This window comes from Halichoeres trimaculatus, unplaced genomic scaffold, assembly GCF_033239565.1.
Source record: "Halichoeres trimaculatus isolate MK-OKI-2021-1 unplaced genomic scaffold, fHalTri1.1 fHalTri1_scaffold_1, whole genome shotgun sequence".
NCBI classification, from domain to species: domain Eukaryota; kingdom Metazoa; phylum Chordata; class Actinopteri; order Labriformes; family Labridae; genus Halichoeres; species Halichoeres trimaculatus.
Window position 1 is genome coordinate 15834659 of NW_027437179.1, and position 26722 is coordinate 15861380.

At 40.8% G+C, this 26722-nt stretch overlaps 2 protein-coding genes across 5 annotated transcripts; both read right to left on the reverse strand.

The window, feature by feature from the left end:
• Window positions 1-700: 700 nt before the first annotated feature.
• On the reverse strand, window positions 701-14125 carry ccdc120b (coiled-coil domain containing 120b). Its single transcript, XM_074680878.1, has 11 exons — window positions 13753-14125; window positions 6161-6323; window positions 5971-6070; window positions 4921-5051; window positions 4354-4455; window positions 4138-4258; window positions 3951-4010; window positions 3511-3664; window positions 3296-3397; window positions 1572-2609; window positions 701-945 (listed from the first exon to the last, which is right to left on the reverse strand). The coding sequence occupies exons 3-11, from the start codon at window positions 6017-6019 to the stop codon at window positions 849-851; spliced, it is 1854 nt and encodes a 617-aa protein (XP_074536979.1). The 5' UTR covers window positions 6020-6070; window positions 6161-6323; window positions 13753-14125; the 3' UTR covers window positions 701-848.
• A 1830-nt stretch (window positions 14126-15955) lies between these two features.
• On the reverse strand, window positions 15956-26437 carry mbd1b (methyl-CpG binding domain protein 1b). 4 transcript variants are annotated; one of them, XM_074676223.1, is made up of 17 exons: window positions 26257-26437; window positions 25183-25675; window positions 24345-24485; window positions 23823-23964; window positions 23448-23737; window positions 23215-23297; window positions 23018-23061; window positions 22168-22308; window positions 22003-22077; window positions 21639-21659; window positions 21442-21534; window positions 20461-20622; window positions 20186-20359; window positions 19959-20045; window positions 19799-19882; window positions 18308-18427; window positions 15956-18207 (listed from the first exon to the last, which is right to left on the reverse strand). In XM_074676223.1, exons 2-17 carry the CDS (start codon window positions 25518-25520, stop codon window positions 17737-17739), a joined length of 2466 nt encoding a protein of 821 aa, XP_074532324.1. In that variant the 5' UTR covers window positions 25521-25675; window positions 26257-26437; the 3' UTR covers window positions 15956-17736. The 4 variants fall into 4 exon arrangements, with proteins under 4 accessions (XP_074532324.1, XP_074532333.1, XP_074532316.1 ...); XM_074676232.1 differs by having other exon boundaries at window positions 20186-20338; window positions 21991-22077; XM_074676215.1 differs by having other exon boundaries at window positions 19799-19879; window positions 21991-22077.
• Between the last annotated feature and the right edge of the window lie 285 nt (window positions 26438-26722).

A 26722-nucleotide genomic window follows, 5' to 3' on the forward strand; every position in this document is an offset into this window, starting at 1 on the left:
CATAGGCTTAATGCTCATGTTTCAGATCACTAGAAAGCACTTTCAAGTTTTCCAACCAAGGTTGAGTTTCGATATTCACAGATTTCAGGCACTCCTGTCTGCTACTTCAGCATGCTACGGTTCATGGCCCCCATTTCTTTATCGATCATGAGAAATACAAATGGCTTTGAAATTAACGTCAGATGAAGTCTGAAGCATGTTTGTGGTTTATATAGTTTACGAACAAACATTCAACGGCATGTAGTAACACTGTTAAAATGATGTTAGCTCATATAACATCTGTGTTTGTCACGAATAATGAGCAATAAATTACCTCTTGAATATATCTGTTCTTTATATCTCATAAGATACAAAATAGTGATTTGGAGTTGTATATATTCTGTAAAAAAGTATATCTTGGTAGACTCCTCAGGGGTTTACTGCTCATGTTGAACCATATACAGTATGACCGTACTGCTGCTGGATGAGGCAGCTCCAGTGCACATCCATGAGAACACTAGGTTAGAGGTTCACAGACTGGTAGGATCTGTTGTAACACAGGAAACTCGCCAAGGCTTTTTCACTCTGTGCAGCTACAGTTTGTCTTTTATTCCAGTCTCTTTCTGCTGAGGTTGCCATGTTTCGCTTTGCTGTTGAGGTCACATTGTATCAGCTTGTCTGTGTACATGTGTCTTACTAGCTACAGTGTTTTCACTCATGATGTGTGTTTGTTTGTGTGTGTGTGTGTGTGTGTGTGTGTGTGTGTGTGTGTGTGTGTGTGTGTGTGTGTGTGTGTGTGTGTGTGTGTGTGTGTGTGTGTGTGTGTGTGTGCGTGTGTGTGTGTGTGTGCATTTATGTTTTCTGCTGCATCAAACAAGGGTGCCTGGGTCTGCACTGGGTTCCTTTGGGGTCGCGTCTTGCATCTGTGGATGAGGAGTCTCCTGATAGAGTGAGAACTCCATCGACCTGTTGAGAAGATGAGATGAATCAATACAGCGCTGCACAAACACGATGCAATAAATGAGAGAGAAAAGCCCAGTGAGAGTACTTTATCTTCATGAGATAGGTCTGAATCATCAGTACATAACAGAGCAGACTGGAAAGCATGTTTCACTCCTGCTCAACATAAAGACAGAGGGAAAATTCCCAAAACTGTGTCGGTTAACGTACTTAAAAGTTTCATAAACCTAAATTCAAGATACCCCATGAAGCCCATGAATGTTTATAATAGGAGAGCATCCAACATCATGGATGCTGGGCTGGCATTATACAGACTACAAATGCTGACTATGAAAAATACAAGAACACCACATAACCAGGATTTACAAACCACAGGAGGACGGCTGATCTGTTAGGGATAGAGTAAGAGTAAAGTACTGTGTAGATGCCAGCTTCCATTGATGAAGATAACAATGCAAATCTCAGCGGGAAATGGTTAATGGTATATATATAGTTCAAGAACCAGGGAGAGCACAGTCTTTCTTCTGTTTTAATGAGAGCAAATGCTTTATACCGACTCTAATGTATGAATATCTTGTCAGGTTTGAGACTCAGGATCAGTCCTGGCAATAATAGCAAGAAAAAAAACTCACCTTCCATGTAGTGGGTGACCATGGAAGCTCGCTGACTGGGGTATCTGAGATCTGTGGAGGTTGTTAGCTTCCCCTTGGACTGACTGAGCCTGATGCACCAGAGGGTGGGGGTGTGAGAGGCGAGATATTCCTGCCTCGTGACCCTTAGCGGCTGCAGGTGGGTATCCGAGGGCGTTCCTCAGGTACCAGTCCCTCAGACCCTCGAGAGCCAGCGCTTTATGCAAGCTCCTTGTTGAGTCTTCTGGGGTGGGAATGGAGAACTGTGGGGGTCTGCGGCTGAATGAGGGGCCAGACAGCTCAGTCTGATAGGGATGGAGGTTAGGGATGGAGGATGTAGTGGTGCCAGAGGCAGGAAGAGGAGACTCGTAGGCGGACAGCAGAATGGCATCCTGGGTGTGTTGCTGCAGAGGAATAAAGGGTCCACAAGATTTGGTCCTGGTAACTTTGACCCTGCGTAGCTCTGCTTCAGATCCTCTGAGGACCATGGGGCTGTAGGGGGTCGCAGCGCTGGGGAGATGCACCTGGGAATGAGAAAAGCCGTTGGCATGGGGAGGCACAGCTGCAGTGGAGGAGCGAGGAGATGGCACGTCCTGCCAGATCCTGCCTGTGGACTGATAAAGGTGGTGCTGCACTTGCATCCTCTGCTGTTTCCCCCACATGTAGTCCATCAGAATCTCACTGTAGCCTCCCCCAGCTCCTCTGCCACCCATGGATAGGCGCATTTTGGCCTGTTCCACCGAGCCGCCAACATGTCTTTCAGGGCTGCCCAAGTGGATCTGTCTCAGTTTCCCATCAGTCAGTGTCTCTGAACTCTTGTAGGGCCCTCCTTTAGGGGGCATGCCGTTTCTGGGAGCTGGATCATCAGGGAGGCTCGATCTGTCCAGGAGGGCTTCAGAGCTGTTACTGCGCCTGGCACGGGAGCTGTATGGGCAACTTCGGCGGTCAGAAGAAGAACTTTCCTGGGCCAGTGGGATCATATAGGGCACATCAAGGCTTCCAGACCACTGCTTTAACCCATTCCCACCTGCTGCATCCGACCTGTGGCAGAGAGAAGTACAACAGGCTACATCAGTGGAGGAGTCCAAGCACCACGGGGAAAAAAAGGGAAAATGTTTTTTGATAAAACGTAACTAAATTTTAAAAATCACTTAATGAAAACGATTTATATATTTTAACACCAAATTATTAGCTTAAGTCTGCAGAAACCAAATATGACTAGGGATGGGTACCTTTCACATTTGAAACGATAAGCTACCTGTACCTGGCAAATTGTACCGATATTCAACGGTACCAATTTTCTGAACTTTTTTGTGTTTATGTGGTAAAAAAAAAAATATCAATTTGTTCAATAATAAAATATATATTTTTTTCAATTTAACATATTCTTCAATATATAACCTTGCAATGCTGTGTTCAAGTCCAGCATGGAAAATTGCCTACTCTCCCACTCCCTCACAGTCACAAGGATACATCAGGAACCTCAACATGGTACCTTTTGATTTTATGTGAATCGGTACCCGGTACTTTTGACAGAATTCGGTCAGTACCTATAAAAGTACTTGATTCGGTAACCATCCCTAAATATGACACTAATTTTTACAACTCTGACTCGATGTCTGCACTTAGCTTCGTCATCAAGCCATTTAAGGGCACAGTTATCATATTTGGTAGTTGGGTAGTAGCTGTGCTGCAACAGACAAAGACAGCACTGTTTCACAGATTACCTGACATGAACACTGATCGGAGCAGTTCGGGCCAAAAGCGGAGTAGCTGGGACACTTCTACCTTCAACGTTAGAAGCGCTTCTGGGCAAAGAGTGAGTCGGGCTGTAAGAAAGTCACACAAGAGGATGCTGGTCCATTTAAAATATACTGATTTCACAGTATGTGTGTGTTCTGACAGTACATGTCTGTGTATGGAGCAAATTTGAGTGAAGTACCTGACAGAGCTTGTGACAGAGTTACGGCGAGTCCTCATCTCGTAGTAAATCTCCACAGGAGACAGCTTCCTGCTGATCCTGTGGTCAGGGCTGCCTACAGTGAGCCGAGGCTGAGACAGAGAGCGCTGGTCAGCAGCCACACTAGGAGACGACTCTGTTGGGAGAAGGAGACACAGCAGTTATATTTTAATGAAACCAACCAAAGATGATGACCCCCTTCATTAAAAGCAAACAAGTCAGGTTTACTTTGTTGGGTTTACAGCTAAAATAAGGAGCAGATTCTTATTTTTGTGATTGATGACAAAATACTAACACGACGCTCTATGTGTTGGCTTTGTGCCAAATACTAGCATCAGCAAATCTCATTTCTGATATGTACATAGGGTATTCACCAGACACAAGAGAGTAATTTAAACACAGGTTGTTTTCTGCCGACTCACCATTGTCGTGGGACGTGGAATCTGACATGGAGCTAGTACTCTCTGACATGACAGTATCTTCTGAAAGAAAACAAGACATTCAGGAGGCACACAAACCAGAATAGATAGTGATATCTTTGCTTTGAAGTACTTATTTAATTTGTTTTTGTTTTTTTAGTGGATATGTTTAGGTGATTTGTTGTGATACCTGTGTGACAACCCCGATGGACTGTCCTTTTGCTATTTGGTACATTTCTGTCTGACTCTGAGTGTCTGTACAGAGCACCTGTGAAAATGGCTTTCATCTGTTTCTTTTGGGCAGCCTCATCCTGCAGCCAGGGACAGACAGACACGTTAGACCACGAGTACACAAAGAGCTACAGCTGCTGCGTAAACACAATTGATATTCAAGGTGTTGACTTACCTCTGCCTTGGTGTTGGGCGCCAGGCCAGCTCTGCGCTGCACCAGTGGGGGTTTCTCTCCCATCTCCAGGGGGAAAGAATGTGGCAACTTACCAGTCAGCTCCTGCAGGGGACATTTATTAGCTTTCACAAACTACATTTTTCTTTTCTTTTCTACACTCTCCTAAGATTCCTGTGTTTTATGGAAGGTCACACTATTTAACAGATTACTCTAAGCCTCAATAAAAACACCCTTAGGGAACTTGGCCATGTTTAAACAGACAGACCAGAAATCATTTCATTTGGTACCATAGTTCACCTCCAAAAGTAAACAGGGTATACCCAGGGTAATGGGCAGCTGAGGCAGCTGCGACATATTCTCTGGTGTGATCATTTGATTCCCAACAAATATCCTTTGTTGCACCTCATCTTCAGCTCATAATTCTATTCTGAAGAATGTTAAATAAAACGTTGCTAAGACGTTACAGGCTCTGCAGAAAAACCTCAACCAACGAACAAACTGCAGCTTCATTAAAACCCATAGTATCAATGTTCAGGATGTCTTAATGGTGCAGCAGGGGCTACTCACCGCTTCCTGCAGACAGACTTGTTTGAGCTCTCCCACTCTGGATTTGAGGAGAGCCTCTAGGGCCTGCTTCCTCTCTTGGAGAGCTGCAATCCTCTCAGCCTGCAGCTTGCTGTCCTGGCAGCCTTGAATATCTAAATGACAAAGCACATGTTTCTCAAACAGACTAATACAAAATCAAAAGGCTTACAATATTCTGCGTTTTTTTATTTCTATCACATCATAGTTTTGTGCAATGAAACTCTTCAGAGAAGCGGCAAAGGTTTATAGTCTTTTGTTACCGTAGTACTGTAGTATTGTTGTTTATCTTGAGTCTGCCCAGAAAACTCAGTTATATAGCAAATGGCCACTTAAGACTACTAAAACTTTTTGGTAAAAAAAAATATAAAAATATATAGAACCCCATCTGAAAAATGTTATTGGTGAGAGCAAAATGAAAATATTCTTCTAGTCTTGATGTATTGTCTCTGCATTCATTTTCTATTAGATAGAGGATTGAGTGATTTGCTAATCATCAAGTTCTGTTTTTAACAACATTAACATACCATCCTGTGTTATTGGACAGGGGTCACACAATGCTCTGTCGTTTCAGGGACAAACTGAACATTGTTTTAAATAAAATGTACATCTGTAGCCACTTGGATTGTGGGCTAAAACTCTGTTGCAAAAGGAGACGGATCAGTGCTTGAATCACTAAAATTATTGTGTGAAAAGTTAAAATAAAGAAGTGTTACTATTTTAATTACTTTCCTCAGTGTTTCAGCATATTCCCTGATGGTTGTGTCTGTTTCAGGTGGTATGCTGTCTGGTATCAGTGTCTCGGGGCTCTGATAAGATAATCTGACAGCTGTGGTGACAGCACATGAACAAAAGGCCTTCACACATGCAGCTGCTTTTTCAGCTGGCTGTTCCCATGAAAACACTTTTGTTTTCCTTCTGTTAACTGTGAGGGGAGAAAAAACTAGCTGACAGATTTAACAGGTCGTTACGGGCTTGTTCAGACATGAGAGTGCCCATCTTCACAACATGAGTCATTACACCGTTATTACTCACCTGGAGCTCCCAGACCCATGGATGTGATCAGATGACCTTTGACCTCCATGTGATGTCAATGTGGGAACTTTACAACTCACACGTCCAGCTGCGGCCTAACCTGAGGAAAAGGTAAATTATACTATTATGTAATATAAAATTTATGCTGAGGCTGGTCTACACAGTCTCAGCTGGTTTGCTTTTCTCTCACCTTGCATTATCAGCCATCTGTTTTTCTTGACCTGTAGATCCAATGGTGGTTGCATTTCATGCAAATCAGCAGAAGAGAAGCATGGACGTCTGCTAGATCAGATTACTCCAGGTACCATCAGGGGGAGCCACAGCACCTCTGTCCAGGTGTCTAAAGCTGAATCCTTAATAGGAATAAAAATATGGTCTATTATGAGTCTATACAGTCTTATTATGAGCCTATAGAAAAGTAAAATAAGTATGACCACTTCATATGAAAGCATCAGTATCAGGAAAGTGAAAGTCAGCTTGTCATATTTAATACAGGAAAATTAATCTATAACCAGGAAGAAAACAGCTTGAATTAAAAAAAACTACTTGAAAAACCATTTGAAAAATGTAAAACCATGTAAAGAAATTATTGAACCAGTTTGGTGGAATATTTAGAAAATGTCACAAGTTCTAAAACAGTATGATTATAACTTAAAGCCTCAGGCATTCTGGATATGAGCACCGCTCTAAAATTAGCTCTGAGATTCAATTAGCAACCAATTAATTTGAAAGGAGAAGAAAAAAAAGAAGACAGGAAAGTCACATTAATAATGTATGGACAGAAATGGAGGGAAGAAACTTAATCCCTGTGTGTTTTCTCTCTCAGTAGCTCAATAGCAACAGCTACAAACGAAAGGGGGCCAGAGGAAGAGCGCCAGGAGCAAAGTGATGGAATAAATAAGGAGGAATGAAAAAAACAATGTTCAGTGAAGTTGTCGCTTTGCTGCAGTCATAAATATTGCATTTTACATGCATCACACTTTTGCACTAAATAACTTGTTTTGTAGTTGATAGCTTCTTTACATCCCATTATCTGAGGTAGTTGTATTTGGAAAGAAAACACCATGTGAGTCTTTAAAATGAACACGACCTCGTTGAAAAAGATAGAGAAGACAAGAACTGTTACTGAGCTGACACCAATGAGAAGTGTTTCATGTGCACTTCTCCCTGTACAATGAAGGTTCATTATTAACAAAGCCTCTTCCCTAATACCCAATAGAGACTTGACATCCAAAAATAGAAATCTCTTTTTCTGCCAAAACCCTCTCACTCAACGTCGCACACAAATCGCTGCCATAAACAAGGATCCTGCCAGTCGAGTAGATCATAAATCGACTCCATTCAACCCACAAATCTAGATGGAAGCCCTCGAGGGCTGCATCAAAATTACCCTTCCAAAGACTTCATCTGCCAGCATCACATCTTTCAAAAGGAAACATTTATCTATCAGTAACTCAGAGTCGCTGTCTCAAAGCTCTGTACTAAGATGTACGGCTTGGGTCAGTAAGACGGAGTGTTCTGTTTTCCTCTCTCAAACAAAAGAAAGAAAGAAAGAAAGAAAGAAAGAGTCTTATTTCTTATAAAGACATACTTGAAATACTTGTTCCAAGTTTGCTCCTGTCTTGGAACTGAACCAGTCACTGCTGTTTGCTCCTGCTCGTGTGAAAATCCACAGCATGCTTGACCTCCCACTGACAGACTAGTAGGAGCCTTTCACACAAACAAGCAGCAGAGTTATACGACTGCTGCTCACACAAAAGCTCATCACATGATCCCTGCTGTATAAAAAAAAGGGCTTTGATAATTAGATTTTAAGTTGATCTAATGTACTAAGAATAAGTTTCACCTGGGGATGGGAATGTGTGGCTTCAGTTGGGCTGAACAGCAAAACTCAAAGAGAGGAGTAGAAGAGCGACAAAAGAGAGTTCTGGTTTTTATGTGGATGGTGACTGGGCAGCTGAATAATGGAGCCAAAAGGCTGGCTTTCCCCGTAAGAGTGGCTTTTTCCTGTAACCACAACAAGTGCTTAGAAACAGAGTGTTGTTCCTTTCACCCACCAAAATGTGCCTTTTGTCTCTGAGATCAAACCAACTTTAGTTCCCGTGCTCTTCATTAAGACAGCCATTACCAATGTAGAGACAAAGATCGAGTATTACTGCACCTCTCCCACTAATCTAGAGTCATCTTTGTTAACAATGGCACAGGCTGACGTCTTCTTTGACTCTCAGGCCTTAGTTAAAAAGACCTACTGCTGGCTAATGTTAGCATTACTGCTGTTTACCTGACATTTCTAAGTCCATGTGTCAACTTAAGGACTCTTGTGTACATACTTCACTTGAGAACAGCACACACCTGTGGATTATACACATTAAGGGTGTGCAGATAGGCTGCTTTCTGTATGGCCACTGTCTACAGAGATTAAGTGCCCACAAAAACAGCAGTTGAATCTCACTGTCTGCATCCAGTGAGCTCCTGTCGTGACTTCTGTAAAACTAGAAAAGCACTCAGAGAGCGCAGACCTCTGCCAAGCATATTAAGTCCTACTTTTATGTTATACTCCCTTTCAGCAGACTGTCTGCTACAATTTGCTGTTAGTTGCAGGTTTGTATGATAATTTGTTACCTGACAGTGTTGAAAATTATGATGACTCAAAACATATTTCATATACCAGTTCTTAGTATCTAGATCAGGGGTGGGCAAACTTTTTGATTCGTGGGCCACAAAGGGTTCTAACATTTGACAAAGGGGTCGAACCAGGAGCAGATGGATGGAGTGCTTTGGGAACTATCAGGGTATCATTCGTTCATTCCATATCCGTTTTAGAATCCAAAATTGGAAAACGGATAACGACTTGTTATTCAATTTTTCGTTTTCAAATCAAAAATCAGAGAACACGTAACGGTCTATTTTTTGCTGTTTTGATTTTGTTTTGAAATTAAATAAGAATATGAGAGAATGGAATTATAATGGGATTTTTAATCCATGCATGGTTCGTTCTTTCGTTATTCTGTTTCAAAACAAAATCTAAAAAGAAAACGAAAAAACTGACTTGCCTTTTTGTTTTTCTGTTTTAAAACCAAAACGGAAAAAAACAGAATTACAGAAAAACAGAAAAACACGTTTTTTCTGTCCTGGTTTTAAAAATGAAAAAACAAAAAACAATAAAAGATTGTGTCAAAATTGTTTGTGTGATATTTTGATATTAAATGTGAACTCTCTATATAGAAAACATCGGAACTGCAGGGAAAATAAAACATTAACAAGGTTTATACATTTAATTTTTTCAAGTTCGGCAGGCCGGATGAAAACGTTTAATGGGCCACATGTGGCCCCCAGGCCGTAGTTTCCCCATGCCTGATCTAGAATATTGCCAGGATCTGAATCCTACTTTTACATCTGTCAGAAATGATGGTGACCTTGTCTTGTATTGTTTTGCAAAGCAATCTGACCATCTATTATGGAGTTATATACACATATGATGAAAACAGCCCTATCTCACAATGATAAAGAATCCTCTAAAAAATCCTGGATCCAGACGGTGATCTGGATCACCTCCAAAATGTAATCACTTCTTCCTTATCCCATTCTGAGAATTTCCTGAAAATTTCATCAAGATCTGTTTGTTACTTTTTGAGTTATGTTGTTCACAGGCAAACAAACAAACTCTCCCAGAAACACAACCTCCTTTGCGGAGGTGATAACAAACTGCTCCACAAAACCCCTCATGTGTATTACACTCTACCATTAACCATTATCACATAATTGCATGTTGTTTAGCAAAGGATGTGTAGCAGGTTACACTCCAGTGTTACTCACTTTATGACAGATTCTATGTGTGCAGCTCTTAGCACTGGCAGGTCTTTCAATGGATTTTGCAGCAACAGCTTTTACTATTCATTTGACATGGCAGAAAAAAACATCAATAGATGAGAGTAAGTCCTTAACAGCAACAGGTTGCCATTTGACTGCTCCTCGGGGTAACAAATGACACACTTCAGATGCTAGATGTACGAGTTGAAGTTATGCTCGCTTAAACATCTGGCATACAGATGTGTACAGGTAAAGAAACCCAAGATGGCATCACATTTCAGAAAGAAGCCTGCAGGAGAGAAGGGGCACAATGAAGAATCAGATAAGCAGAGTCACAGAGCGCTGCATCAAAGGAGGGATCAAAAGAGAACGACTACAAAAGATATGATTGCAACTACAGCATCAAACACATGTTGACTTAGCATGCGCGTATGGGGGATGAGGGATCTCAGGCTCGGGGTATAGATAGCACTGAGGGAGCCATGTTGTTTAAAACATGAGCTGTGTGATGGTAGTGGGTTGCCCCTGTGCCGCGTGCAGCGCTCAAATGCAAATCAGAGAGGAGTTTAGTATTCAAGTCTGACAGGCTTAACGCTGAAGCCGGCAAGGTAGGACCAATCCTACCACGTCAACACACGAGGGACGCAGATGCTCTTTCTTCAGCTAAGGAGTCGAACATTTACAGCAAAGCTAAATTACTACAGGCAACAGTTTAAAATGCAACAGCCTCATCCTTGGATAAACATGTTGCCTCGTGGCTCTTAAGGAGATTTGCTCTCTCCACTGTCAGCTTTTATCAGACCGTAGAGTCCCATGATTCCCCCTCTGCTGTCAACAGTATTTATCTAACAGATATATTCATGGCCTACAGTGCATCATGGCCTAATGTGGAACAGACGATTCTGTTGCATTATACAACAACAACCTCAAATCTGTTGCATATGGTAACGAATGCAAGACATGTGTCCATTTCTTTCGACACGCAAGAGGCAACAGCTGAGACGTTAAAGAGCAGCTGAAGTTTCACCTCCCACTTTCTACAGACAGGTGAGGCCAGCAGCCCTCATGTTGACTGTTGGTGTTGACACAGCTGCTGCTGTTGTGAGCATACACATGGTGAACACAGCAGGGTTACAACATTACAGCTCCTGCCAGAGTTGTGTAAAAGTCTGGAGTCAAAACTTGACAGGACTACATTTGGAATAATGATTTCACATACAGCTAACACAAAATAGCATGCCACAGTGTTCTCTTCAAACATCCAACTTCTGGACTAAGGATGCACCGATACTGATCCAGGTATCGGGTATGCATCGGTGTCCCTCAAAGCTGGAAAGGGACGATCCATGGTGCCGATCCAGGCAACCAGCTCTTTTTTTTTTTTTTTTACCAGCGCTCTTGGCTACTTGATTTGAAATGTTTCTTCTCATGCACTTCCTTTGTTTTGTTTTTTTTTGGTGCATTACCAGTCTGCAGGGTATAAGAGTTTATTTAAAAAAAGCTTTGTTTTGCTGGCAAACTTTTTAAATATTTTATAGTTCAGATAAATATTGACTTTGGTAATTTTATCTATTCATCTTTTGCCTTTCACACAAAACATTACCAGTCCTATCCCACAGTAGGGCATGCGGATTATTATTTAACACAGGTATCGGATCGATATTGGTTAATTCCTAAAGCACAGGTATCAGTATCAGTACCAGTATCGGAACCAGAAAAGTTAGATCGGGGCATCCCTATTCTGAACCTCGATTTGTGTCTTTCTAATCGCGCAACAGGGCTTTTAACTGCACCCTTTAGCAGCTGTCCTGCATTACACTCAGGATATAGTCACCATATTTCTAGGTACTGGTAAAGAACAGACAGAAGAGATGTATGTTGAACTGAAAGCAAAAAAAAAACAGGAGATGCTATTCAGGTTTCAGCATCGTCAGAAATACTGAGTCAAGGTTGGAGATTTACCAGACGTATACACCTGACCGTCCCCAACCACAGACCTGCAAAAGACTTATCGAAGGTCAACTGACCCTTCCCCCTCCCTCCTGTATTAATATGATCTTCTTGTGCCCTCTGCATCCATGAATTACTGATTTATAACAAGCTTATCGGCACACAGCACGGCAGCTAAGCTCTGACTGACCAATCCCATGCCTCGACATTTCTCCTCCCAGGCCTTGATGCTCACCTTTGCACATTTGACATGACTACCACAGGGTGAAACAAAGCCATCTTGGTGATTGCTATCCACCTGGATTCAGCTAAGCTGAGGTGGGGGGAGTAATAAAGAAAGGAATGTGGCTGCAGCGTCTGAGGGGATTATTCCTATACATTTCCCCTTTGCTCTGTAACACCTGGAGGGAATTCTGTACTGTATGAAATCAAAACTCTTTTGATGTTTTAGTGTTGTTGTTGTAGTCCACCTTGTTTGGATTTGGAAGGAGTTCTGAGCTGTATAAGATGTGCAGTCATCGCAACACATGACTATATGACTGAACATTCACAGCGACCTGATCTAAAAGCTTGGTGCTATCTGACTGTAGAAATGTAGGTGAGTGTGTGGCACTAATGCTCAAGCCTGTTTTCTAACAATTGATAAGGTTTGGGATTAGAGTCCCAGAGCAAATATCAGAATCCAGACACTGACTTTGGACACAGCCTGGTTTCTTCTCTTTTTTGTACTTTTTAAAACTCATCCAGATGTATGGATGAAGAGGTTTTCTGGGAGGTCCAGAATCCTGACAGATGGGGGTGTGAATGACTGCTCATACACCCAACCTGCTTCATAACCTGTGAACTCCTACTAATGCAGCTGCTGAAATGTGAAATTCTCAGTCTTTGGGGCATCAAAGGGGCAGTGTCACCTTTGTGGGAAAAAAGGGCAAGAATTTTACAGTGTGTTTCTCAATCTAGGACACGATCCAAAATGAAAACCCTTCAAAGAAGGACAAGTGACGTGCAGCAGATTTGAAGTTAAAAGCCAATTTAGAGGAAAGAAAACAACCACAACCCCTCCAGAATGGCCTGCAATAAAACACCTTGATCAACCTCTTGACAGTTTCCAAGAATACAAAGACTCTCCACACGTAATAACCCTAAAACTGGAACAATGAGCACTTTCAAAAAATGCATAACAGCAAAGTGGAAAATCCTTCTGAAAACAGAGGTGTTTCCCAGGCAGACCAAAGGGAGGACTAGTAGTGAATCCCCCTGAAGGCACTGACTGACCCATGCAACACGATTTGTCTGAGTTTTGTCAGATCCAGACAGCCATCCTCGCTCAGGAATCTGTTAATAATAGGGCTTAACTACTGCAGGAGAACAGGCAGTATTTATGTATGAGAGCAGTGAGATCGATACAGCCCAACACATAGCAGAAGCACTGTGCTTTTTGACAATGTCGCTCCATAACAATGCAGTATTAGAGGGGAAGTTGTGTATTCCCAAGAAGCATGACACATTTTCTAGTCATTACAGACTGCCCCTTTGACTGCACGCACTGCCTCAATCCTTGTCATACAACTAAATGTGTATCCCATCAGCCAATGGGGAGGGCTGCCACACAGGCATAGATGAAAGAGACAGAGACATATTGGATTTCATGTCACACAGGTCTTTCGTATTTACATTCGTGTTATCCTGTTCAGCGTGCAGAACATAAAACATGTGTTTCCACATGAAGCCCGGACACTGAGCCTGCCACAGCAGCCATCCTGCAGCTGCATAGACGGCAGCCCGGCTCCTAATGAAACACACTGGACTAATTAATAAAAGCAACATCATGAAGCAGGTGTGTCACACGATGGCAAACCGTTAAGGTAAGGCTGCAGCGTGCCTAAATGATTCAGTGGAAAGCATATAACGTGTCGTGGTGTCGTCTGCAGGCCGAGCAGATAATAATATCAGAATTCAGGTTGTCGGCTGTTCATTTAAATGAGGATGAGAAGGACATCTTACAGCAGAACCCCCTCTTACCACGGTGCATGGCCGATGCCTTCGGAGGTCTCCGTAGTCCCCTGAAGCAAAACCAAGCCGAGAAAAAACATTCCTGTGTGGGACCACGGGAAAAACAAGCCTCCCCAGGAAAAGGTTCACTTAATTGAACGTGTGGTAATTCGACAAACACAAAAAAGCGCCTCGGTCATGGTGGCTACGCATCCCAATTGTTATTCAGCAGCAGCCTCTCGACCTCCGCTACGTCGGAGCCCTGCGCATCTCAGCAGACCTGCTTTCAGAGAGGAGAAAGCTTTCCCTTTAGCACCGGATGAAAACCCTGTATTTCACACAGCCAACTGACTCCACACCGTCACAGCTATGACGCCCCTCCCAGACGTAGCATGTCTTCAATGTGCGCCAGATAATCCCCGTGATACGAATATTGTTGTCCACGCTCACAGTAACGCTGATTGGTCGAAAAAAAGACCCGACGTTATTCCACAAAAAATACAATATATTTCTGTCTACGCAATTTCCACAACAATTTCATTCAACGGGTGGGTGCTGTACCTTCTTATTAAAAAAAAGTCTTAATCCTGACATTAAAAGTGTCAATGTTACCAGGTTGTGATAAATAGGCTGTGAGTAGGTTAACAGCTGGATGTGAAAGAGTGTTTTCATCATAAACAAATAAGCAGGCCATCAAAGTATGTATTTAAGTAAGTAAATTAAACCCTGAACAAGTAAATAGATGAATAAGTAAAGAAAATGTCAAAAAAAAATCACATACAGTAAAAAAAAAAAAAAAGATTACTTACAAAAAAATAAAAAATAAAGTTTTCTGGAGGAGTATAACGTTTTAATATGAGCTTTTAAGATTTACAGTATCAGAAATGTTCCAGAAAAAATTTAGGAGCTCCAACCAAACTTAGGCTACTTGATATGAATGTCATCGATAAATCAACTAACCAATAAATAAATAGATAAATAAATATTTATATAGCACCAAATAAAAAAAAATGTTATTCCAAGTGGCTTAGGTAGTTACCTGCTAATGCCTAGACTATTTGAAACACAGTTTTAACACCATTGATTGACATTTTCAAATATTCGGATATCTTTTAAAATACTTCTTGATTGATAAAGATGAATTACCTTTTCTCCCAGGTCCTTGCACTGTTTTTTTTTTCTTTCCCCATGGTTAGTATCCACAAAATCTGCACAGCTCTAGAAAAAATATGCAGAACTTAAAAAAAACTCACTATTTATTCACAGACACTAATTATAATCAAACTAGCCACAGGTGTGGACAATTAACCTTAATAGCCATTTGAACCTGTGTGATTATTAACCAGCCAAATATTTAAGAGTATGTAAACTGTTGATAAGGCCCGTATGGGTGATTTTAGTTACCAAAAGTGTTATAAAAGTTGTAAAAGGGCATATATGATTAAATTATGATTACTTTTTTTCACCTGACCAATATCTCTTAATAAAATTTAAGTTTTATGTATGATCATATTTTGTGGTGTCATATTTTCTAAAGATGTATTTTTCAACCCCTGCCATTGTATGTAAACTTGTAAGCACAACTGAGGGCTACATGTAATAACAGCATCAACAATTAAAGTGAAAAGAAATGAGAGCACAAGAGGTTGTTATTTTTAACACATTGCATGTAGCTCTTTTAAGTTCACACCAGGGTGTTGTCAAAAAGTGTTTCTTACTGAGATGTGTTACTTCGACATTGATCTGCTCCTGGCTGGTTCAACCACAAGATTTTTAGTTGGCTTCAAAACTCAAAAATCCAGATAGTTGTCTTTAAATTTTGACTTTACACAAGTTTTTGATTTTTCCACATGGAGACTCAGCTCTAAACATTGCATTTGCTTGTTGACACCAATGCAATAAATTTGTAAACCTTTGTATCAATCTATTGTTTACCAGCTATACTATTTTTCTGGGTGACATTCAGACCTCTTGGATCACAGATTAAAGCTCCTTAAGAAACATTTGTCAACTTGTCTTCATACAAAGGCGTTATTGAGGACAGAAAATGGACTTTGAGCTGTGATCCATCCATCCATTCAGAGCCAAACATGAGACAGAAATAGTGAGAGTATGAAGACAGGAGTATGGAGCAGGAGTGATGGAGTTATGTAGACCTATAGATGAGTGTTTAACAATGGGCTTCATCATTGGGCTCTTTGTTCAAGAAGGCAAACAAGAGATGGGAAAAATGTTTTTCAACAGATTTAAATATTTTTTATTCAAAGTCTTAATAACTAATATTAAAACTTATAAGCTGATTCCAAACATTTCTCAGCACAATTACATGAGGAAATTCAGACAACTAAACCTGATAAACTGTTTGTTGGGTGCATAATCTTACACTGTCAGAGACATCATGTTACTCTAGAGTCATACTAATGGAGATAGGTTCAGGGGAAAAATTAGTTACTGTGCATTTAAAAAAAAAAGAAAAAATAAATATGAAAAAATACATGAATAGAGATCGTATCATCGGGGAACAGAAATAGAAAGAGTTGGGTGTGTATTCTGACACAAGTCATGTTATAGTACGATAACTAACAAGTCATCATTTTTTGATCAATTTGGGCAACAGAAAGTTTCATTTCAGAATACGGTTTCAAAGAGTACTCCATATCAACATGAACTAAAGAAACCATCAACACAGTGACCCCATACTTTTAAATGTCATCATATATCTGGTTTAAATCCAACATTTCTTTGCTCAACTAAGTTTGCAGCTGCAAAAATGGATTGTGAGCTATGTCCTTTTGAAATGACCAATTAACATAGATCAAGTAAAACTTTCAAAGACCACTGTGAGGAAATCTTTCAGACTGACATGATCTAAACTCCCAGTCTAAATGACACCATGTTATGGTGGCAGTAAAAGGCCAGAGAGAACTGTTCACTGACACACAGGACAGTACAGTTGCAGTTTAAGACCACACAACCATTGAACTTGTCAGTGTACCCAGCAGTCACTATGTCCAACATCTTGGGGTCATTTCAGAGAATCTTACTCTTTTCCATCCTAACTCAGAGCTTTATGTTTTTAGGCATTAGTGGCTGTCTGTGGTGGTCAGATGCAGTCTGGGAACCATGTTTGCTATCATTACTGACCTTTAGTCTCCAGGATATTGAGCTCTCTGTTGTCTTCAGCTGGTGCTGCTGAGTGTACACATTGGTCTTTGCTTTTTAACCCATTGTTCTCTCATTAAATTGTTGTTATTGTATATTAAATCTTTCAGAAAGCATTAATCTCCTTTGCTTCACATTCTGGTATACACATTATTTGAAGGATTTAAATTGAAATTTGTACCGGTGCTCCCAAGAAAAGTATCTGTCTCTCACTGATGACATAGAGGCAAGATTAACTAACACAGTGAGGTCAACAGTAAAGCAACTGCTTCTTAACTTTCTAGTCTGGATCTATGATTTACTTTCAAATGATACAGGTCAAAAAAGGCAAAAACATTTTTTTTCTTTTCCAAAAATTAGGTTGACAAGTTACATTTAATGCAATTCATACTTGCATGGTAACAGTGTGGGCATGGTGTAAAACATCACCGCTGAAAAGATATTAACATACTTTCTCTAGTCAACTAAACTTTGAGCAGAGACAAAAAAATCTGCCTTTCATTGACCACTTAAAAGTGTTTAACCCTGAGGGTGAGGGTTACAGATGCCTCAAGTAAAAGTGAGAAAAACCCAAGAACACAATCAGCACACAGTGGGCCGATGGGTCATAGCTCATAATCTGACTCAACAGTCATCAAGAATAGCCCAAAACCAACAACAGTACGTTAGAAAGAAATATAATGTCACAGCACCTGGAATGCCTTTGGTGAGTCTTCAGATATTAAATCATATTATTACAGTCCAGAGGTAAATCTGTAAAAATTCATGTATTACACCAAAACAAAAAAAATGGCACAAAGCTGCGCCCGTGGTCTACACTGCGGTCAGGGACTTCCTCGGTCTCTGTTGACGTTAAAGTCCTCGGAGGGCTCTGCAGCTATCGCATATTCTCACATTCTTTCTCACTAAGAAGTCGCATGTTGACGCCCGCTCCAGGATGATTATGTCCTTGTGTATGGGCTCTTTGGGGGGCAGTCCGTGGCACACAGCATACTGATCCAGCCCCAAAAGCAGATTGACCACTTCAGTCACAGAAGTTAATCGTCCTGGGTAGGTGTCGTAGAGCGAGTGGGTGGGGAGCAGCGGCTGCCTCTGAACTGTCACTTGGAAGCAGAAGTCTGGGTCTATTAGCACAACGGTGTCGGCCATGATGGACTGTTTGGAGCACTGAATGAGCTGAATCTGTGGGCCCTCCACCATTATAGCATACCAAAGGATGGGCAGCGCAGAGGTGCGCAAAGAGTATAACAGTTTCATGAGCCGGCTCTCACTGTCCACACCACTCCTCGCTGGGTTGTCTGCCAAACTAAAGATCTGAGTAATCTGCAAAAAGTGAGAGAACACAGGTACTTCAGTACTCAAAGGGTCAGCATTGTCTGTGGCCATAAGACGCTTAAATGAAAATTCTTAATGTGGCACTCACCATGGGGAACTCCTCTTCATCATCATCCTCATCATCTTCATCATAATCATCTTCTTCAACTTGTCTTGAACCATGTCTGCCTGCTAGAGGTTCCTCTGTATTCCATCTGCCTTGGGGGGCCTAAATTTGATGGGTAGAGAAGTTTATGCAAGAACAGCTGACTGATCAACATGACACATTTTAGATCTCAAATATCAACAGAGGGTATGCATGTGATGTCACAGCGAGCAGAAGTCACTGTGGTTGCGCCCACTGAGTGGCAGAAAGAGGGAGATGAGTGGCAGCGCTGCTCTAAATACCATCTAAACTCTAAAACAAAATCAAAAAATGGGGAAGAGCTGTTGCGCGATTGCTTGAACAAACATATTTGAAAAGCAATCAGAGCTATTTTTTGAAAGACAACTGAAAGACAAGGAGAAAAACTGATAGATCGCTGCAATTTAAAGAAACAATCCAGACAACGAAAGCTAGCTGTGCAGTTCCCATTTTTTGTCAGTTAATGTTAATTTTTGCTGTATCTTTGAGTTAAATCATATCTTAAATTACAATATTTCTAAATGTTACCATTTTTCATTCAGCTATGTGTTTTTGTCTTTGTGTGATAATGAACCTTGTGCTTGGCATGATTTATTAACTAACATAAACTGAGGCTAACACAGTTTTCCAAATAAGGGGGGACTCCAGCAAGCAGCTGTAGGTGTGTTTTATAAAGTGTGTTCATGGACCCCTGGTTCTTTGTAGCTTTAACTAATAAATATTGAGTCCAACTGTCCTTAATTTCATGTCATATTCCACATTTTTCCATGTCTCGCCGTATTAACTCCTGCTCTCTGCAATGCTAAGTGGGGTTTGTTTTGCCACTCAGTCCGACTGAAGTGGGCATGTCCCAGAGGGGAAGTGACGTTAACGCATACGCTCTACCCTCTATATACAAGATTTAAATCTCAGATTTTTTTTTCTACCAAATCTTCTTTCTCAATGGGACGAATAAGGATATTTTACTTCTGGTTTACATGGATGATGCCTAAAAAAGAAAGATTCAAAGCCAAATTTTAATGACTAAACAGAGGTTCACATAATTCCATTTGATCAAGTGGTCACAAACAAGTGATCACATGAACAAACTGAAGGGCAGCCAAGAGAAGAGAGGAGGAAAAGGAGAGAGTGCAAACAGCTTGGCAGTGCTATACATCCTCTATAAGATCTAATTAACTTTTAGGTATGGACTGGTGCCGAGCAGTTAAGGCGCAAAACCATATTACTGAAAAACTAAATCTGCCTTTGCTGCATGCTTCTTCCTTACTGTCTCTGTTGCTCTCTTGTTTACAGTCAAACTGTACTGAAATACTCCACATTTTTTTCCAAATGAAAACACTTTGAGGTCCTGGTTGCTCAACCAAAGACTGAAAAAAGAAGCCCACTTGAGAGAAGACCACATAGAAATATGTGGAGTAAGTAGCACTTAGACAAAAAGAGGAATAAGTGGCTTACAGCTTCAGAGTTGTTGTGGTTGCTGAAGTTAGGAACTCTGTCAGTTAATCCATTTCGCTGCCTTGTATCAGCATAGCTTGCCTGCTAACGAAAAGAAATAAGTTGACATGAAGCCCAATTCAATAAAAGCAAAAACCCATTGATGACTATATTTTCAAACCTGTAAAGTTGAATGGTTGTTCCTCATGTTCACATTCAGTTCATAGGGATTTTTGCTCCCACCTGCAGGCTCAGAGCTCCAACTCATCTACAAAAGAGAAGCAAACCAAAGTAGGAAGGGCTAAATACAAATGAAAGAGCTGAGGTTTGATGTGCAGAGACTATGTAAATGTATTGAGAACAGCTCCAAGCAGAATGATTTAGCCATCACTGGCACTGGGAACTCACTGGTGGGTGGTTACTGTCATCATCGTCATCAGAAAGGTCGTAGCCCTGTGGTCCTTTGGTTTTCTTCACCCCTGGCTTTCTGCTGTATGTGTAGTGAGGTCTGGGCCTGCCTGGCAACACTGTGCCCTCAGCTGCAAACTCGGCCTGCCCCATCTGGAAAGGCAACAAGTGTCTCTGCACAAAGGTATCAGAAGAAAGTAAATATTACTCTAACTTTAGTCCTACTTTCAGGACAAGTTAAACTAACTTAGTGAAAAACTGATGTTGCAGCTTACCATTGCCTGCCTCTGACACTGGCGCAGTCGACATTTCTGCCTCTTCTTGTTGCTACCTCCAAACTTGGGTTTGTCTATGCAAAAATCACATGTGCCGCAGTCTTTCCTGTGGAGACAGGCTTTACATTCTCCGCAGGATCGCCGCTTACGCTTCTTATGCCACTGAAAACAAGAGAAGTGAAAACTTAACAACAGAGTTTGTTAATTTTGAAGGTAAAGGAGTTACAATTTAAAGTGTTGACCTTAAAGGAAGCCTTGATCAAAAGTCATTTTATCCTGACGTGTGCAAAGTAAGACCAAAAAAAGGTGTGAAGAACCAAACCATTTTTTTTTAAGATAATCTGAGGTGTTTAATTTACAGTTGCTCTGGCAGCTTCTATGGACGTGCTAAACTTCCTCCCTCTGTTAAAACTTATCCTGTGCATTTGTGAGTAGTACTCTTTAAAAGGACATCTCCACCAGCTTCTATTGACGATTAAACATGCTGCCACCAGAAACTTTGCAATGATACATTTTTCTCTACATGCTGTAGATCACAGTCAGTTAACAAGCATTGAATCGAAAATTATTAACTTGTGATTTAGGTTGCTTTTGTGGGTCAAATAGAGGAAGTTGCAATCCTGAATATGCATTGATGAAAATCTAACCACTACAAACTATGGAGAAATTTGAAACACAAATATCGTTTTTTAACCTATGTTACAGCCAAGCCATTTCTGGGCCATATTTTGTTAGAGATTATTACATTGTTAGGTAAATTCAAATTAAACATGGATTATTGAGAAACCCCCTCAAAAAACTCATTATGAATCTTTTAATGACCAGATTTTATCTTCCATTTATTCCCTTAGTGAACAACCCTGAACTGAATAATTAGGCAACATCACATTCACATTTAGTAAAATCTGTCTCACATAAGGGAAAAGCGTCTCCCTGTCTGCAGGTTGAGAGTAAAAGAAAAAAACAAAAAAACAAACTCACATCATCATCATCATCAGTTGACATGTCATCTTCATCATCAACGTCCACGTTGACGGAGAAGTTCTCTGTGTCGCTGTTTTTGAGACCTAAGTTCTATGTGGAGAAAACATTATGAATGAGTCTTGGAAAATGTAAAGGAAACAATATTGAGTATTTCCTATATATGTATTACTTGGTTTTATGATGAAAAGAGTTACCTGTGAGTCCGTACTTTCACTCTGTAAAAGAAAATGTTTGTTGTTAAAACCGACAACCTTTCAGTGAGTTAAGAAGTTATTATGATACTGTCTATATGTAACCCATGAGCCTATTTCACACTGAGGGAGTCAAATGTGAAGTTATAGTTTTGGTTTCTATTAACTTGTAAACCAAGCAGTAAAATTCCTGCTTATATTCTATCAGTGGAAAACAGTTCTTATTCAATATACTATCGTGAACATTTTTGACACTGAGTTTTATGTATCATGCGTTACAAGTCAGCAGGCAGCTTGTCTTAACAAGAGATTATGAAGATCTTTAACCTGCAAACCCCAAAAAACTAAACATTACCTGCAAACTTACGTTGTCATCATATGTCTCAGGAAGTTCAGTGAAGAAACTCTGTGACAGGAAGGTCCCTCCTACACTTCCAGGACTCTAACAGAACAGACAGAGAATAAGGGTGTGAATGTAAAGAGACATTAAAACACCAACATGAGGAAAACTGCTGAGTACCTGACAGCTTACCTTGCGAATAGGGCATATACATTTGCGTTTCCGGCATAAGCGTTTCCGGGACTCTGGACTCTGCATTCCATGCTTGCAGTTGGCACACTGCCCACAATTGATCGTGTTGCGGCATCCAACACACTGTCCACAAGGAATCCACTACAGGTGACAGAATGACAGAGTACAGCAGGTGTTCACTGGTATATCTCTCTTTTGCAACAGATCTTTGCAAAGTCATGGAAAAAAATACACACTCACTCCCACATTCACACGCATTTGTTAAAAATACGAACTACCTTTTCTCAATGCTAAATAAAAAAATCTTACAAAGGCATAAAAAAAGGAGCCCGCTCAAACAATAATGTCCACGGAGGTGGACAAAGAGACAAGTAGGTAGAAAAGTCAGCACACTACATGTCCTTTCAAGTTCTTTAACTCAGAATACAGATTTTTAACTCCTTTGGTACCTCACGCATGAAAAAGATGTTAAAAGAGATACCATGGCCTAGTGGTTTGGGTCATTCCCTGTGAGGTTAGTCCTTGAGCCAGTGGCCTAGGCTCAATTCCAGCCTGCGACTTCTCTCCTACACATCACTACCCACTCTCACCCTGTTTCCTGCCCTATCCACGATCCTATCCTACGATTAAAAGTATTAAAAATAATAATAAAAAAGTAATAATGCAAACTTCTTACTGAAAAGAAAAAAATAGACTATTTCATATTATGACTATTCACGTGGTTATATTACTAATCCCTGTTTTAAATACTTTTTGATGTAAAGCTTTCAATGAAAACACTCATGATCAGATATTTAAAGTTGCTAAGATGTGATTGTCCATTTTCACAGATTATCAGACACTCCTTTACCTTTCTAAAGCGAATCAGTGGATGCTCTTTTGTCTTTGATGAGGCTGAAATTTGAAAGACAGACATTGTGGGATGAGTAAAGCAATAATCATTTCAGAAATTTTATCTCACCAGAACTTTTAACATGATCCCTTTTTCTGTGTCTTTCGCTCAATTTCTGCCTCAGAATGACTCAAAATACTCAAAAAATGTCGTACCCCAACAAGAGGGACAGCAGGGCCTCTTCCTTTGTTTGTCGTACCATGTGCCTGTGAAGGAAATACCACATCTGGAACAGACCCTGCAGGGAAGGATGACAGCATTCACTTCATCTGCATTCAGCAACATATGACCAAAAAGAAAATCTTCTGATAAAAAGTGGAACACTCAACAGCCTGATGAATTACATCTGCAGATTTGTTATGAGTACTTGATTGGAGTATGAACTCACAGTATGCTGTCTTCTATCCCAAGTTTTCCATTCACAGATGGGACCAAGGTTGGTTTGGATGAAGGGGGAGGGAGTCGGATTTTTTCCTCAGGTGGTGAATGCTCTACTTTAGGTGCCATGTACGGCATTGCTGTCATACTCTGTGATGAAACATTTGTCTGGTTGTGTGTTGAGTAGGTATGTTTGGGCCCCAGATTGGGGGTAAGTCTATGATGGGAGTCTGGGGTGTCAGCCCCCTCCCCTCTGTCCATCCAACTTGACTCAGAAGAAGAACGCTCCCGGACCTTTTTCTGATGGGTGAGAAGGTGAGAAAAATCAATCTTCCACCATACACATGATCCTGTTCTCTGTTTGAAGTGAGAAAGAGGTACCTACCTTTACTCTATGTCGAACTCGTATGGGTTGTGCTTCACCCTTAAGGAACTTTCCAGTCTTGTATTCAAAGGTAGACAGATCAAGCTGACCCTGAACCACTGAAACCAGTTCTACTCTGCTCCTCACTCGTTCCCCTTTTGGACTGTAAAGGTCGAAATAAATTAAATACGTACAACATCCCATTCTTCAAGTAACATGGGTCCTGATGACAGTTATTAGAACAGCATTTGTCAGACCATTTGTAATAGATACAGACTATAACTTATAAGTACTTGTCCAGCTCATTTATTAGCAAACAAAGCACAGCAAACAGAACTCCATGAAATGTCACACCAGAACAGAAACAGCAAAGAAAACTCAGTCGTCCAACTAGCTTACTTTTTCAGAGCCTTTTATGTACCGATACACAGAACTTCAGATTCATAAGACAAAGCTATTCTCATACCACAAAAAGTCATTACCAATTTCAGCAATTATAATGTAGTTTTTTTAATATACTTTATTTCAACAGACTTTACTCACCTGACATAGTATACATCTTTCTGTCCAATGCTACTGCCAGAGCGCCGAACAACTTCTTTGCGTTTCCAGCCTTCTCCAAGTTCTGGCCATTCGAGCCACCCTTCATCAGGATGAGTTCTTTTCCGACGGGGAGCATGTTGTCTAAATGCAAAAATAAATTATAAAAAAATGAATCAAAAGAGTAAATCCATTTGGAATTTTTGATTGAGGCAAAGCTGCATACACTTATTTTTTCAACAGTATTATGAACAAGTTTATACCATTCAAAAGACCTTGGATTTAACATAAAATGCTTTTCAGCATTAAAATGGGATCTATAAGACAGATTTATTAGCATCAAACTGCTTTTACCCATCAACCAACCCTCTCCATTTACTCAAAAGTCATCTTGGCATATTTAATAAAAAAACTGGTCCCAAGGTGCGCAGATGGCCTCGTGGTTTAGGTAACAACTCATGAGGTTCGTCCTCGAGTGGGTGCCCAGGTTCGGATCCAACCTGTGGTCTGTTTTCTACATATCATTTCTCACACTCAACCTGTTTCCTACTGGATCCACTGTTTTCTCCAATTAAAGGCATAAAAGCTTGAAAAAATAACTTTGAAAAAAAAAAGAAAGAAAATGAGTCCAAAGTCTTGGCACATCTACCATCCCACTTCCAGAACCTTGACATGAAGATAATGATACACATGACAAAATGGATTTATTCTAAAAACAATGCCTTGATTTCAGAGTTTGTGACACTATGAAACCAACATTAGAAATAAATCTTACTGGACGTCGTATCATCTTACGAACATTCGATCAAAGTCCAGAGTAAAGCAAAGTCATTCAACCTACCTATTAATTCTTTTAAGGGCCTTCTCACCACCCTCGCTTCTTTCACTTTCTCCGGCCAGGCTTTCTTCCTCTGGATCATTTCTATCACTATTGGCCTCATCGTCATCCTCAAGTGGTTCGAACCAGTCAGCAGGAGGCTCAACAGCAGCCGTTAAGGTCTCCCCTGAGATCTCCTCCTGTGTTCCTGAGGTGGACTTTTCCTTAAGATCTGAAACTCCTGGAGGAGCCTTGGCCACAGAGGTATCTTCTGCATCACTCTTCTTGTCTTGACTTTGTCCTGCACCTTCTTTCACATGCTCTCTGTCAGGGACAGGGTTCTCTGGTGTTTCTTTATCCATTGGTGCACGCTTGGGTTCTGATTTCTTTTCTGGAGACAAATTAAGTACCCCCTACAATTCATCCAGCATTTCGTTAGATTTATTTAGTGCCACATTGCCTGTTGGTTTAACCATGTGACCTTGGCCTGGAAGGTTTCCATTTTTCCTGTCAGTACCTGGGGAAAACAGAATGCTGTTCAGTTAGAGAATTGTGTGTCCAATTGCAGCCTGAGGCTTGTGCTTATGTGTAGGTCTGCTGGCCTTGGACAGCCGGTTATAAAGAAATTTATTCTACGATAACGTGACCGCAATGAAAAAACTAATAATAATTAAGATTAAACACAGCATAACGTACACACGGTTTGGCATTTCTTGGTGATTCAATGCTAACGAAGCTGCAGCATGTCAAGGCTCAATTGGCAAGAAATAGTGCATAACAAATGCTAGCCAGACACAGCGTTAGCAACACGAGCTAACCGGGGCTTCTTGGAGTGTTGGCTCCCTTGTGCTGCCAATATTCTTTCATACGCTATGTTGGTGATTAACCAGCAAGGCCTAGCTAACATGCGTTGCATTGTAAGTGTGGTGACATAGTAAAAGGTTAAGTGACCAACTAAAAACAGGTAGCCGCCATTAGCCACAGTAATGTGAGTGTTAGCCACGTTTAGCTGCTGCGTCCCTCCTCCAACTTGAGGGCAGTGTATCGCAATCAGTCAACACATGTTAGCGTTAAGATTGGACGAAACAGTACACACACCTTAAAGTTAATGTTCTTTAGATGGCTTGTTCTCTCGTCACAATGGGATCAACTCCCCTTCACATGGAGCAGTCTACGTGCGTAGCTAGCTTGCATTTAGCTAGCATTGACGGAAACGGTAGTTGGACTGGGGCGGCTTGTCACCAAAGATGCAAATCCGTCTGGAACACGGGTGCGGACTCTGGTCCCGCCTGCAGAGGGAGCTCTAAACACATTATGTACAGCCAAACAATACAGACCTTACAGATAAATTCAGGATTCACAGGCTTAACTTTATAAAGATAAAAAACCAAAATTGAAAATATAACTATAACGATTAGATGAAGCATTCAAAAACATTAATGACTAAAATTTGACTTGACAGTGCTACAGTGCACCAAAAATACTTCTCTATAAGCTTTCTTTAAGTGTACTTTAAAATGCATTATGTTTAAAATCAATAGTTGTTTGTTACTAGTAGTACATT

Bases quoted from the DNA above. Each gene is read 5' to 3' on its own strand.
- ccdc120b (XM_074680878.1), bottom strand. From the start codon at position 6,019: ATGGAGGTCAAAGGTCATCTGATCACATCCATGGGTCTGGGAGCTCCA. The intron at 5,052-5,970 runs GTGAGTAATAAC...TTTGTCATTTAG, and splicing joins CATGGGTCTGGGAGCTCCAG to ATATTCAAGGCTGCCAGGAC. The intron at 3,398-3,510 runs GTACTTCACTCA...ACTTTCTTACAG, and splicing joins TCTGTCACAAGCTCTGTCAG to CCCGACTCACTCTTTGCCCA.
- mbd1b (XM_074676207.1), bottom strand. From the start codon at position 25,520: ATGGATAAAGAAACACCAGAGAACCCTGTCCCTGACAGAGAGCATGTG. The intron at 23,298-23,447 runs GTGAGTTCATAC...CCTTCCCTGCAG, and splicing joins GGGATAGAAGACAGCATACT to GGTCTGTTCCAGATGTGGTA. The intron at 21,535-21,638 runs GTAACTCTTTTC...TTCTCCACATAG, and splicing joins GTGAAAGTACGGACTCACAG to AACTTAGGTCTCAAAAACAG.